Raw genomic sequence first — 13,399 nt, 5'->3', positions numbered from 1 at the left:
ACTTACATAGTACTGTATATCTCTTTTTTGTTTTTGTTTTACCTGACATGCTCTGGCGGATGGGCGCTCCCCGTTAGCTTCTCCTTCAGCGACTCCGGCCGATACATGCTGCACCAGATCTGGCCGAAGTTGAGGAAGAAGAGCTGGTTATTGGTCAAGCCCAGTCCGGGTAGTACTGGCTCCTCAGCTCCTTGGCGTTTTATCAGTCTCCTGTAGGCCTGACAGCATGAGGTAAATACACATACATGAGTACAAAAGCATGTACGCAGACACACATAGACATAGCATTAAAAAAAGTATATATACATATAATACAACAAAATGCAATCGCATAGCCTTCATCAGCATCTACCAAGAAAACGCATTACATAATCTTATTGTCCAATGTGCCAAGATAAATCATATCAAATCACAATTTATCAAATTATATTCAAGTTGATTTATTTCACTTCCAACAAACAAATAATTAGAAATACATTGTACAAAGAAAGGCTCATATGCACAGACGTCATGAAATCAGTACCACAATGCGATGAACAGAATAACATTGTAAAAGAGATACAGGTAAATTCTCAACAGAGATACAAATGTGACCGTGCACCTCAAAACGAACATAAAGTCGCACACACTGATTTTGCGTGAGGACTGAAAAGAAGTGAAATGGGTCAACCTAGCCGAACTTGACTTTTTCATATTTTCTGAAAGAGTGGGTCTTCTTTTACATTATGCGAAAATATGGTATCATAAAACGGGCAGGAAAGTGTGTTTTTTAGCAGTTTATTTCAAACATCTTTGGTAGAATAGTGTGATTTGGTGTGTCTTTTGAATACCTTTTTCATTTCTGAAAAACCTTGTCCACACTCTTCACTTTCAACTCTAATAACTTTTGAAGGGATAGTGCTACTGCTTTGAAAGTTGGCATTAATTATGGACAGAATGTGTTAATGAGGCATGCTTAATTTCAGTTTAATTTAATAATTCCTTCATTGTTGTTACTCTGGTGGTTTACTTCCTGTTTTTTGTCCCATTCATCGCACAGCCAGCACGGTTTGGTAAAAATTAAGCGCTTGAATAAACACTGTACTTCAGAGCCTCTTTTCTCAGTTCACACTTTTCCTGAGTTTGTGCTTTCTTTCCAATATTTAGATAGGTTAGGAGAGTCCATTTGATTTGAGTTATATATCATTTTAAAGCTTAAAGTCTGCTCTTTCAGAATATGGTCTTAACTAAAAATTCATGTCTGGCGACTTTTTGTTTGTTTTGAGGTGCAGTGTCACAAATATAAACTGTTACGTCACTGTGGTAAATGCATAAACAATATTGCTGGAAATTGAGGGGACTACTTAAAATCAGAGCTTGTAGAATGCAGTCCCCTCATAGAGAAAAAAATATAATTGCAAAAAAAACCAACAACAACATTATATAACAATTATAAACAACAATTATATAATATTGCACTTATCATATCATGGTACATTATGCTATCAATGCTATTATTGTCATGTGTGTTCTCTCGGTAGATCCTGGTGAAGGCCATGACAGGTTGAAAGCCTGATTAAAGGGAAAAGTATATATATATATATATATATATATATATACATATAATTTATCTAATTTCGATAGAATCAGTATTTGCAGCTTTGGTAAACACAGTAACTTCACTTGGAGCTCATATGGATCTGTCGACAATGACGACTGCTACATTAAATCTCTCATCCATTACATTCATTTCCGCCGAGTTATTATCATTTCATGTGCATCTCGCCGAAGTGCCATTGTTGTTGAAGCCGATCGCTCCATCTCATTCATTTTGTCTGAATCCGAGCTTCCAGCAAGTATGAATGATTAAAAGATCTCATCAAGGTGATTCTGGAATAGGATTATAGAGTACATGAATCGCAGGGTAGCCAGGCATTCGAGGCCGTTACTGATCTGTCGTGCTTTATTTCACATCGGGGTACCGAAATGGGCAAATTGCGGTAGGTGTGATTTTTGTTTTGTCAAATCTGCTCAGTGCAGCCGTAAAATTTCGTGTGCGTGCACGTTGGCTCGGTGCTCTGAGGGTTAACATAATCCAAGAGATTCGCGGCCTTGTATGTCGCTCATGCAGATTTCATGACCTGTTGAATTAACCTTGACAGACAAATACCTTAAGACCATAATCTGATGCCAGTTAGCATTGAGTTAAGTGGTTTGGCGCCAAATATCTCAGGTAACGCAGTCCAGGGATCAAGCGACACTGAAGTAAGGGTGTGTACAATTACTGAATATAAATGTATGATATATCTATCTATCTATCCGTCTATCTATTTATATATCTATCTATATCTATATGTTTATACAACGGAGAGAGAGAAAAAAGGGCAATGTATAAACAGGAAGAGAGAAGGGAGAGAAAGGGAGAGAGAGAACAAACATACAATGAAAAACCGAACGTATTTTTCTCTCTCCACGTACATCTGCGTATTCAAATGGGCAGGGGATAGAGTGAATTATGTGCAGGTATTAGAAGCAATGGTATAGAGGAGGAACCGATTTGGTGTGAAATGTTTAGCATGATTGAAGAAAGATTAGGTGGACATAGACGGTAAGTGGGGAAGGTGCCAACGCCCTTTGCAGGTGTTCGAGATAACAACGCGCAAATAGCGGGAATGAATAAGCCAGTTCACAATTACCACTAGTCTCAAATGACCTCTCCAACCACAGACTTTGTAAAACATGGAATAGTCTTCAAGAAGAGCGTTAAACAGCCATGCAGGAAGTGGTAATTTACATGTCAGAGCTGCATGAATGGCTTTTGTTAAATGTTGCTAAAAAGAATGCACATTCACCTATAAATACCAATCTGCACCTGGTTCATTTATAACACAGTAGGTAGTCATGAAGCCCTATCTAGGTTTTGAATACCTCAGTTGCAAATTCATTTCAAGATTAGGTCTGCAATGACCTTTATCTGCACAAGCTCAGATGGGAACTGTGAACTGGCTTATTCGTTCGGTATACGAAGTGGTCGAAATGGTCTCAACTATAACCTAAGCTGTCAGTTCGTGACATTCATGCTATTAAAGTGTTGTGAATTGCGCCGAGGCCGTGGTGGAGGTGGTCTGATTATCGTGTCCATCCTAATTCAATTCATGATGTATCTTTTTGACCTCATCAATGCTCACGGCAAGGCAGGATTCACACATGGCATGAGGGAGATTCACCATCTACTACCGTACCAGATTAATTCTTGTGGTTACGTTTAACATCATCCCTGTTATTTCCTTCATCGCCCTATTGATATCATTTCTTCGTACTGTTTACATGCATCAATATCAGAGACACAGGATAGAAGTAGTGCTCAAGGACGATTTATATCATACTTCCGTCAATTTTAAAGCTACTTAAAGATACGTAGTAACGATAATTTTGTAACATGATAGACATTCAGGGACGTGGTTAGCAATACTATTTATAAGCTGTTGAGAAAAAAAAATCAACTACAGTTTATAGATTTTTTAATAAATGCATATATAATTATATATATCCATATTTAAAAGCAAATGCCAGGGGTTAGTATATCTCTCAAACATTCTTATTGCGAAGTTAAGTAAAAAAAAACAAACATAATCCGCACACCAATATTTCATATCGCTAAGATAAGCGTCTGTACACTCAGCCTCAAACAAGCTTATAGCTGGAGTTGCAGAAAGTTGGTGAAAGAAGAATATTACAGCTGCCTGCAAAATGACCGTTTTCTGATTATCTCCGCTGTCATAACTGACAGGGGGCGCCTTACCAGAAATGCCTCTTTGAGTCCGCCGTTGTCCGCAATGTTTTCCCCCTGTGTGAGAATGCCATTAAGCTGTGGAAAGAAAATGGTTGTTTAGAATAAGTCTTCGCTGCAGTGCTTCATAGTAACGTTAACACAATGTGGAAATAAGTGTCAAATCGAAGTCGTATGCATGCACCTACATCATGTATATGAGGCCCTACATTAAGTATCGGTATGATGGAATATTCTACTTCATTGAAATTATGGCGTTACACATAACATTATGGTAGGGCCTATAAGAACTGATATACTGATAATCATAGAGACAATATCAAATAAAAACACAAAGAGTGGAATGATTTCACTAACTAACATGATATTCATAGCGGCACGAGACCAATGACTTTTTTGTTTGTTTAGTTTTACTTTAGCGTATATTCTTCAACATAATTTCACATCATAAATAAAATTTCTTTTCACTAATAAAGGAGAAAACGTCAAAATACAATGTAAATTTCGATGATTCAATTCAATTCAATTAATCTTATGATTACACACATTGGTGCGTTATTGCATTATGATTACACACATTGGTGATAAAAGACGGAATACAGAGAATAGTCACTCACGTAGACCTTTTCTCCTTCAATCGTTTCACTAAAGTTTGAGTACTGATCGATTAAGCACTGCTTCTTTTTATTGAACGCTTCAATGGAGTGTTCGGAGAACCATTCGCGGAGTAGACCGTCCTTGTCGAAATTCCTCCCTAAAAGAGCAGAGAATCATAATAAATTATGTTAGCTCAGTTGTAACAGAATGGTCGGGGAGGGCAGCAAAACGTTTAACCAAACGTAGAATGCAGCTCGTCCGCTGGAATGTTCTTTTGGAGTGAGTCACTGTATCATGATGATAATGATAAGAGCTAGTTTTATTATGAGACAGTGGATATGGAAAATGAAAGCATCGACTTATTTGCAAGGGAAACTCTGGGATCGAAAATGATAAAAACGTGCCCGTTGTCAAATGTGTTTCTCATGCCTATAAAAGTAAAAGGTCAGTAGTTATACAGATTGATACTACTGGACCAGAAGAAAACAATATTGACCTGTTACAGCAGTCACACAGGGGGAAAATGCTTGATTACAATACATGTTAACACATACTATGTTTCTAATTATATCGTGGTTACGTCATATAATCTAGCCACTTCAAAAGCCCAGAGAAGCTTTCCTTGTTTCTAGATTTCATATAAGCATTCACAATGGTAACATTCAATGAAACGTACATGTATATGGATTGCTAACATTAGATTCATACTGGATCGACAATCTAGCTCATCTTAATTTCAGCAGTGTCATCACGTTGAACATGCGACGAAAGCGTTAACATAAGTCACCGATGCCTGTGAGACGCTTTAAGTCGATGTTTTATTATGACTCAAATACGCTTAAATCTGATCTCTGACTGACATATTCATCTCCTTACCCTTTGACTTACTCAATGTTTTCCAGGACTACAAGAGATATACTCAGCAATGAGGTTAGATAATGATAGCCCCTATTTTCCAAGTCTGTATCAGCTACATTTCAGGAACAATACACATAGCATATCTTTTACAATAAATATTGTTTAGCGAAATCGTAAGATCGAAGCACTTTCACTGAAAAGTCAATTCAGAGGAATTAAAGAATGGCTAGAACGGAAAGATAATGCTAAAGCAAAATGGAGGGATATTTATCTGCTCAGTTCCGTTACCTTTGTCGTCGAAACCGTGTGTAAGTTCATGACCTATGACCATTCCAATTCCTCCGTAATTCATGGCTCTGTGAAAAGCAATATAGAGGACGTTACATTCTCTTAAAAATTAAGACAGTTGATGATGAATGCTATAAAGCAATCATATGCTACAGTTTTACTGGTTTGCTTGTTGTTATTGTTTTTAATGCCTCATTGACTGTCAATCCAGAAAAAAAATACCAGGGTAACCCGTCTCTGCATCTCTTCTCTTTTTTTTCCTTTTAATCATCATTCTTTGTGTTCACAAAGATAAAATCAAGTTTGTAAAGATTTAGGCCTAGTTCATAAAAAAATTACCTCCACAACTTGTAACGTTTGGACATAATAGTATGTACCCTAATATACTTATGTGGTATATCATATGATATATTTCAATACAATGTTATCATTATTGTTATATACCAGGTGTTACAAAAAACATTTCCCACTTTTGATCCTTAATAGTTCCAAGTACTATACATGAGATAACACTGACAGTGATGTGCGCAATAACTGAATAGTGTACATTTTGAGTGTGTGGTTAACACCCAGACAATGGTCCCTAGACAATGGCCGGGATTGGAATGCTCTATTTTTATTCATGAGGAGTTCCACTATCACCCTAGTCTTTATTCATTCTGAAATGAGGTGTATGCAAGCACATGGAAGCATGTGCTTACTTTTTATCATGTGGATGAATTTCACCCTTTGCCATGAATTCAGACTGGCAGTGCCCAGGGCAATCAATCATGAATAATTGATAAAGCATTCATGTGCCTTGGAGCAGAGCTCTGAACAGGTGGTATCCATGTCCATTGTACACTGTCATTGTAAGTACACACTCACATACACATCATTAGTTCTTGTGTAAAGTTCAATATTTGTACGGAGGGTTAAGATTTGACCAAAATCTGGAACCTTACTTTGAAATCAATCATGGATTTCATGAAACTGATATAGGCTTTCATATTCAAAACAACTCCACCTAAATTGTACACTATTCAGCTATAACTCGTATCAATGACAGTTTTTAAGTATCTGATATATCGTTTTTTAACTATTAAGAATCAAAAGCGGGAAAGTGTTTTTTGTAACACCTAGTATTATCAACACTGAAGGGACCAAATGTATTTTGCCGCTAACGGCTTACTTATTTTGTTGGAAGATCGACTCGGTGGCCCATTCTTCCAGGTAAATCAATCTTTTCCGCATGGAAAACCCAGGTGTAATCTAAATCTGGCTAATCTAATTGATCAGAAGCCCGTCAAATCTAGGGCATCACATTTCTATGGTTTGGTGCTGTAATGATTATCCACTTTTAATTGTTACAAAATATCATCTATTTTATCTAAATATAAAGTTAAAATTCGCTAGTTTAGTTGTAGAATCTTAAGGATTGATAGCTGCATTATTGATTCGTATATTGGTAATACATTTTAGAAGATAAAAACTGCTGGTTTTATTTCTGTCAAATGGTCAAACCTTCCAAAATTCTTTCTGTTGTGAAATGTAATAAATGAACCAATTCCATTTGATCTTTCTCCCCTATGAAATTTGGAAGTTCCAACTCAATGATGGCATAATGATAATTTCTGCTGCAAGATTCCTCAGAGACTTGATAGATTAATGAAAAAAATAACAGGACAACAACAATAATAATAACAACAAATCAACAATATCAACAACACCCCAAATTGAGAAAACCAAAATTTTAGAACTTACTTTGGAAAGTGCCGTGAATAGAAAGGTGGTTGAAAAATTCCAGCAGGGAAATCTGAGAGGCAAATATCAAAAAAGTTTTTAAAAAAATTTAATTCAAGACCTTGGTCATTGTTTGATTCAAAGCTGTCATTATTCTTTTATTCATAAGAAATTAACACTTGATCAGAGGAGAGGTGTTATAAATCTCATTCCTAAAAAAAGATAAAGATTTATTATATTCAAAATATTGCGACCGATATCAATCTTGAATACAGATTACAAAATTCTTGCGAAATGTTTGGCTTTTCGGTTTAAAAAGGCTATGCCAGAAATCATAAATCATGACCAAACTGGATTTCTTCCAAGGAGATATATTGGAAAATTTTCGATTAACACTTGAAATGATTGATTACACAAGTAAGACGATACTCCCGGGTTTATGTTTTTGGCTGATTTTGAAAAAAAGCATTTGACAGATTAGAATGGAATTTTATTTTCCAAACATTGCACTTTTTAAATTTTGGACAAGAGTTTATAACATGGATTGAAATATTATGCACAGATATAATGCCTTGCGTTGAATGGTCACGCTTCTGAATTTTTTCATTAACAACGTGGTGTTCGTCAAGGGTGCCCTTTAAATCCGTTACTGTATATTTCATGTAGTGAAATACTCTTAATATGGGTTGGAAATGATTTCAACATAAAAGGTATGAATATTTGTGGTCGCGAAATTCTTATTAGCGCTTATGCCGACGACAATGCTTTTTTTTTTTTTTGAAGAATCCAATTTCTCTTTCTAGGTTGTTACGAACATCGGACTAATTTTTTTTTTTCAGGTTTAGCAATTAACTGTAATAAAAGTGAAATTAGTTTATCAAAGCACAAGCACCAGACATAAACAACTCCGGTTTTATTCTTTCTGGTGGACCGTTTAAGTTACTCGAAATCACGTTCACAACAACTTTAAATGATATGTTTGAGTAGAATTATATACCCCCCCCCCAAAAAAAAAAAAAAAAAAAAAAAAAAATGTTGGGGATTTTGAAAATTTGGTCAAGAAGACAATTAATTCCAAACGGGAAAATTGTTATATTAAAATCTTTGGCTCTTTCCCAATTAATTTTTCTGTTTTCGGTATTACATTCTCCACCAGCACAGTTTATAAAAAGAAATAGAACAAATAGTATGTTCTTGTATCTGGGATAATAAACCAGATAAAATTAGCCGGCGCACAATAATTGGAGATTATTGTCAAGGAGATTTTAAAGATGTTTCATATTCCATCTGTAATTTCTGGACTTAAAATCACCTGGCTGAAAAGATTATTAAATGATCAAAATAGAGTAAATCTTTTTTAAACATTATTTTGATAACTTAGGGGGCAATATAGTTTGGTATTGTAATATAGCCGGAACAGAAAAAAAAAAATCAAATTGATTCAAAGCAGTTTTATACGTGAAATTCTTAAGGTTTGGTGTGAATATACTTTTCCCCTAATTTATCCGTAGAACAAATGAAAAACCAGGTAATCTGGTTTAATTCATCAGTTCGTACAAATAATGAGATTGTTTTTAAGAAAACGATGTTTCAAAGGGGTATATTAAAGATTAAGCAATTATTGAGTGATGATGGTTCATCTTTCTTAAGTTTTGAACAGTTTCGGGTTAAATACGCTGTTTGTTGTAATATTTTCAAGTATTTTTCAGTTATTCATGCAATCCTCTTAGAGTGGAAAAAAATATTGAAAAGAAACCAGCAAATGATAATGATATAAAGACGCAACAAGAAGATACGATATATAATTTGTTCAAAAGAATTAAGATATGTCAATATACAACGAACATTATGTAAATTTTAAGATTGGATTAAAATATATAATGTTCCTAATACATCTAGTCTGAATCAAAGACTATTTTCAGTATAAAATTCTGCATTGAAATATTGGTGTTAATAAATCACTTTTTGCAATGGGACTATCTGACACACACGTCTGTACGTTTTGCTCGAGCTCCACAGAAACAATTGCACATTTGTTTTGGGAATGTGATGTTACCCAAAGGTTTATTGCTCAAATACAGGAAATTTATGTTACAGAATCAACTCAAATTACTAGAAGTGCCTTTATACTTCGTTCGACAGATAACCCAAAATGTAACAACGTGGTTTGTTTGTACGCAAAATAATACTTTATATTTTCTGTAAGAAATAAAAAGAAATCGTTACATTTTAGCCAATTTTATCAAGTTTTAAAGCAAGCGAAGAAAGTAGACGAATATATGTCGGGGAAAACTAAAGGTTTTGTATCTAATATTAATTGGAATCGCATTTACATTATTTAGTTGTTTCGCAGTTGCCTGTCGAATTTGGATCATTCGTCTTTATGTATTGTATGTGACATTCATTTTGTACCTGAATACATACGTGAATAAAATTTCTTTGTGAAAAAAAAAATATCTAAAAAGTAACGAGGAAATTATTACTGTGTTTACTTCTCATTTACGCTAAAGAAAATACAGAAAGGCTTTTCTATACTCCGCTTGAGTTGGCTCTATAGTGAATAGAATAAGATCAAACGAGTAGCATGGTAGATGGTTCATTAAAATCATACTTTAGATAAGAAGGAAATAAAAAAGTTCCCTTGTTTCCGCATATCAGATGTAATAATCGTAATAATAATACTCAAATGTACAAGGTAATGATGTAATCCCTTTACAAATCTTCCATTGAATGTTGAAGGTTTAATACATATTTTCTTTTTATAGATGACTTCTTTCGCAATGAAATCAATGACAATGAGTTTCTTTTTTGATAAAAGGCAGTCTTCCAATAACTAAGCTACAGGGACCTTTAATATCTGGGGGTTAACCCTAAAAAGACTGGGCTATTTTGGTAGCTCGAAAGACTGGGGGGGGGGGGGGCCTCAAGGGCCCCCCCACCCTAAGATCTCGGCCGTGGATCGCGCGATCGCCGCGGAACTTTGCACAACGGTAGTGTGCGATGTAATCTACAAGATCGTGTTTTTAAATTTTAGAAAATAGTCTTCTTTTATTTTATTTTGATTAATTATGATAATTTATGCGAGAAATCAGAATCTTTCATCTAAATCAGTAAATAAAGCTCCAAAAGTGCTCATTTTTGGTATAATTATTCTTTGTGGCATTCTTAGCAAATGTACTTGAAAAAAATTCGGTATCAAAATTAATTTCTTATCTATTTTATTGTTTCATGAATTTCTTATGTATTTCTTTGTTTTTTCGACCTTTTGTTTTTGTTGTTTTTTGTAACAAAATTTGTCACAGACACTTTTGGAAGCATAATACTCCTAAAACGAACTAATTTTAGCCATTGAGAGTAAAAATAAGCATATTTATATGAACCATGCGAAAAAACTCAATTTGCATTGACTTTGTACACAAAATCACATTTTCTAGCCATTTTTGGCCTCACATGCATGTACAAAAAGTCATGTAACTTCAGAACCGTACCCCCGGGCGTCACAAATTTGGTGTCAAAATGTGCGGGAAACTCAAAAGAAAAAAGTCATGGAGCATCGCGGCGAGAGCATTGCGTGTTGTAGAGTAATCGTGCGAAATGTCGGGGGGGGGGGCCTCCGAGGCCCCCCCCCCCCCCCAGTGCAGTTAGGGTTAATAGTAGTTTTGAGAGCATAGAACAAAACATTATTTCTGAAATAAGTTTGTGCAAATATCTATGGCAGAGAAAATCGAGGCGATGAGGGTGATGACAGCTTCATCTCTTCCAGTTTGTGTGTAGCTTAATTAAAACATGTGAAGCCTTAAATATACACATACTGATACTGATAATGAAGAAGATATGTTTAGATCAGGGCCGGCGAAACGTTTTCAAAAGCGTGGGGGCCCACTTCCGGGTTTCAAGAGCTAACAAACACAAAAAAAGAACCAAAAAGGTCCTCAGCTCCCCTCTCCCCTTCCATTTCCGGGTTTCTTCAGCTGACGAGCAAAAAAAAAAGTGGAAAACATAACCTTACCGCGCTCACTTTTCAAGATCTCTATTTATTTCTATTTAGTGCCACTTACTTATACTTCCGGGTTAAAAAAAGGGTAGGGGCCCAAAGTGATGACACCTTCCTTTGTTTGGTGCACAAAAAGTGTGGGGGCCCGAGCCCCCACGGCCCCCACAGTTCCACCGGCCATGTAGATAGCCACAATCTTTCTTGCTATATCTTCCTTTCCTATTGTAATTGAGTAAACTCCTGATGTCGAATGGTTTGAGACTGCACATGTTCAAGTGAAAGAAGATAATTCATTATTCTTTGGAACTTCATTACAACGAACACACGGAGACCTTACTGATAACAACGCAACATGCAGTACACGTGTACCACCAAGAGCTTTTTGCGGGGTTTTTGTCCACACAGTAATCCTGATTATAATAATCCAGCTATATTGTTCGCACGTTATCACAACTATGTAGCTCTACATAGAAACACATAGCACATCACTTACATATCCTATTGAACTGGTTCAAGTAGAACGCATTGGCCACCACCGGAGTTTCGAGAGATCTGAAACGAGATTGATAAAATGAATGACGGGTAACAGCAACGGCAGAAACAATCACAAATCATGCAGAGATTTTCTTATTGTACACTGAACTTCCTCTGATAATGTTTGAAATTACAATAAAATGGTCTTCCAGTCAAACACGGAATATAACGACACAACTAAACTTAAATTTGTTAAACGTAAGTTCAGTGTTTTTTTCTAAAAATAAGATTATAGAATTGCATAATCAATAAAGCTAACTTCCCTAATCAGGAAAAAAAAAGATTAAAGTAAATATGACCCAAAATGCATTTAAGCGTTCACAAAGATAAACTATTACCAATAATCTCGCCCACAGTCTAAGATCATGAATTTTAAACAATGCAAGTCTAAGTACCATTTCTCCTTTCAAAGTATATATAGATGCATAGACACAAACTGTGCGAAAATATACATGGGTCGTCGATATTTGATATCTTTTCGATATTAGATTTGTAAAAGACCAGGAAATAATACCTACGTACTCTTTGTTATTGTGTACCGGTCTTTGCATCTGTGCTCTCTGATCCCTCGCATTATTCTTCCAGATTTCGACGACATTCTCAAAATGGTACTGTCTTGTGATGTTTACCTATTAAAAGAGAAGACGGGTAATTATGATATAAGCGTGCAGATCAGGTGAGCAAAGTTAGATGCAATGATCACTGTTTTCTCTTTCTGTCGGCATGCCGACAAAAGGTATTATAAGGTGGCGTCTGTTCTTGTTGGTTAAAGGCATAATTTACCATTTGCAGATGAAACAAAAACCACTCATTACTGCTTCAAAATCATTCTAAAATGTGAGTTAGGGATAGAAACAATCAATGTAAAAATTCGAACCACTATAATCTATGTTACATATTGTTAAACATACAAAATGTGAACAAAAAAAATATCAAAAATGTTTTCACACTAAACCGTCTAAAGTTACAGTTTAATGAGAAAAATAGTGATATCTCCTTATATTTTAGGCTTTATTGCACAACATATATATGGTAGGGTTTTTTGTGATACAACTGACCTACACATATGCATCAAAAGTGATATCTTGAAAAAATTTTAAATCACTGCTCCCAAAGGTAAACAGGACCTTTAAAGGGATCGTACAGTTTTGGTGGAGACCTAACTTCTCTTTTCTAACATGTTTGGTGAGATAATGAAAACTCCATATGAAATATAAAAGAGCATGTAATTCTTAGAGGATTTCATCGTTTATTTGATTGTAATTGGTTTTGAAATGGCTGAGATATCCAAAACAGAGCGATTGTAATAAAAGGTGGGACCCACCTTTTATTATGATCGCTTTGTTTTACTTTGTTTTTGGATGTCGCAGCCATTCCAAAACCGATTTTCATCAAATAAACTTTGAATTCGTCTTAGAATGATGTTGTCTGTACTATTTAATAACTTCTTTTTTTCTTTTTTTTTGGGGGGGGGGGGGTGGGGGAATCTCGCAAAAAGTTGAAAGCCCAATCCTCATCTTTACCAATGCTACACCATCCCCATAAGAAAATATGATGTATTTAGATTTACTTTCTCACAAAGTTTTGATTCCTCCGATCGTAATTGTGTGCAAAATTAGCCAGGTCTCAAAAGCTAA

General features: G+C 35.4%; 1 protein-coding gene across 1 annotated transcript in view; it reads right to left on the bottom strand.

The window, feature by feature from the left end:
• The window catches only part of LOC139742636 (neprilysin-1-like), a 59,680-nt gene that overhangs the window by 1,240 nt on the left and 45,041 nt on the right, over positions 1–13,399 (bottom strand). Inside the window, exons 13-19 of the mRNA XM_071653160.1 lie at positions 12,285–12,391; positions 11,722–11,780; positions 7,256–7,307; positions 5,513–5,580; positions 4,387–4,523; positions 3,782–3,847; positions 43–218 (exon numbers count right to left, since the gene is read on the bottom strand). Of these exons, the coding sequence (XP_071509261.1) occupies positions 43–218; positions 3,782–3,847; positions 4,387–4,523; positions 5,513–5,580; positions 7,256–7,307; positions 11,722–11,780; positions 12,285–12,391 (665 nt within the window). The remainder of the gene's footprint in view (positions 1–42; positions 219–3,781; positions 3,848–4,386; positions 4,524–5,512; positions 5,581–7,255; positions 7,308–11,721; positions 11,781–12,284; positions 12,392–13,399) is intronic.

The sequence above is a fragment of the Diadema antillarum genome, unplaced genomic scaffold (genome assembly GCF_040938485.1).
Source record: "Diadema antillarum isolate AM-2024a unplaced genomic scaffold, OU_Dant_1.0 seq00001010_RagTag, whole genome shotgun sequence".
Lineage (NCBI taxonomy): Eukaryota > Metazoa > Echinodermata > Echinoidea > Diadematoida > Diadematidae > Diadema > Diadema antillarum.
Note: the sequence above shows the minus strand (reverse complement) of the source record. Positions and strands in the feature narration are given on the sequence as shown.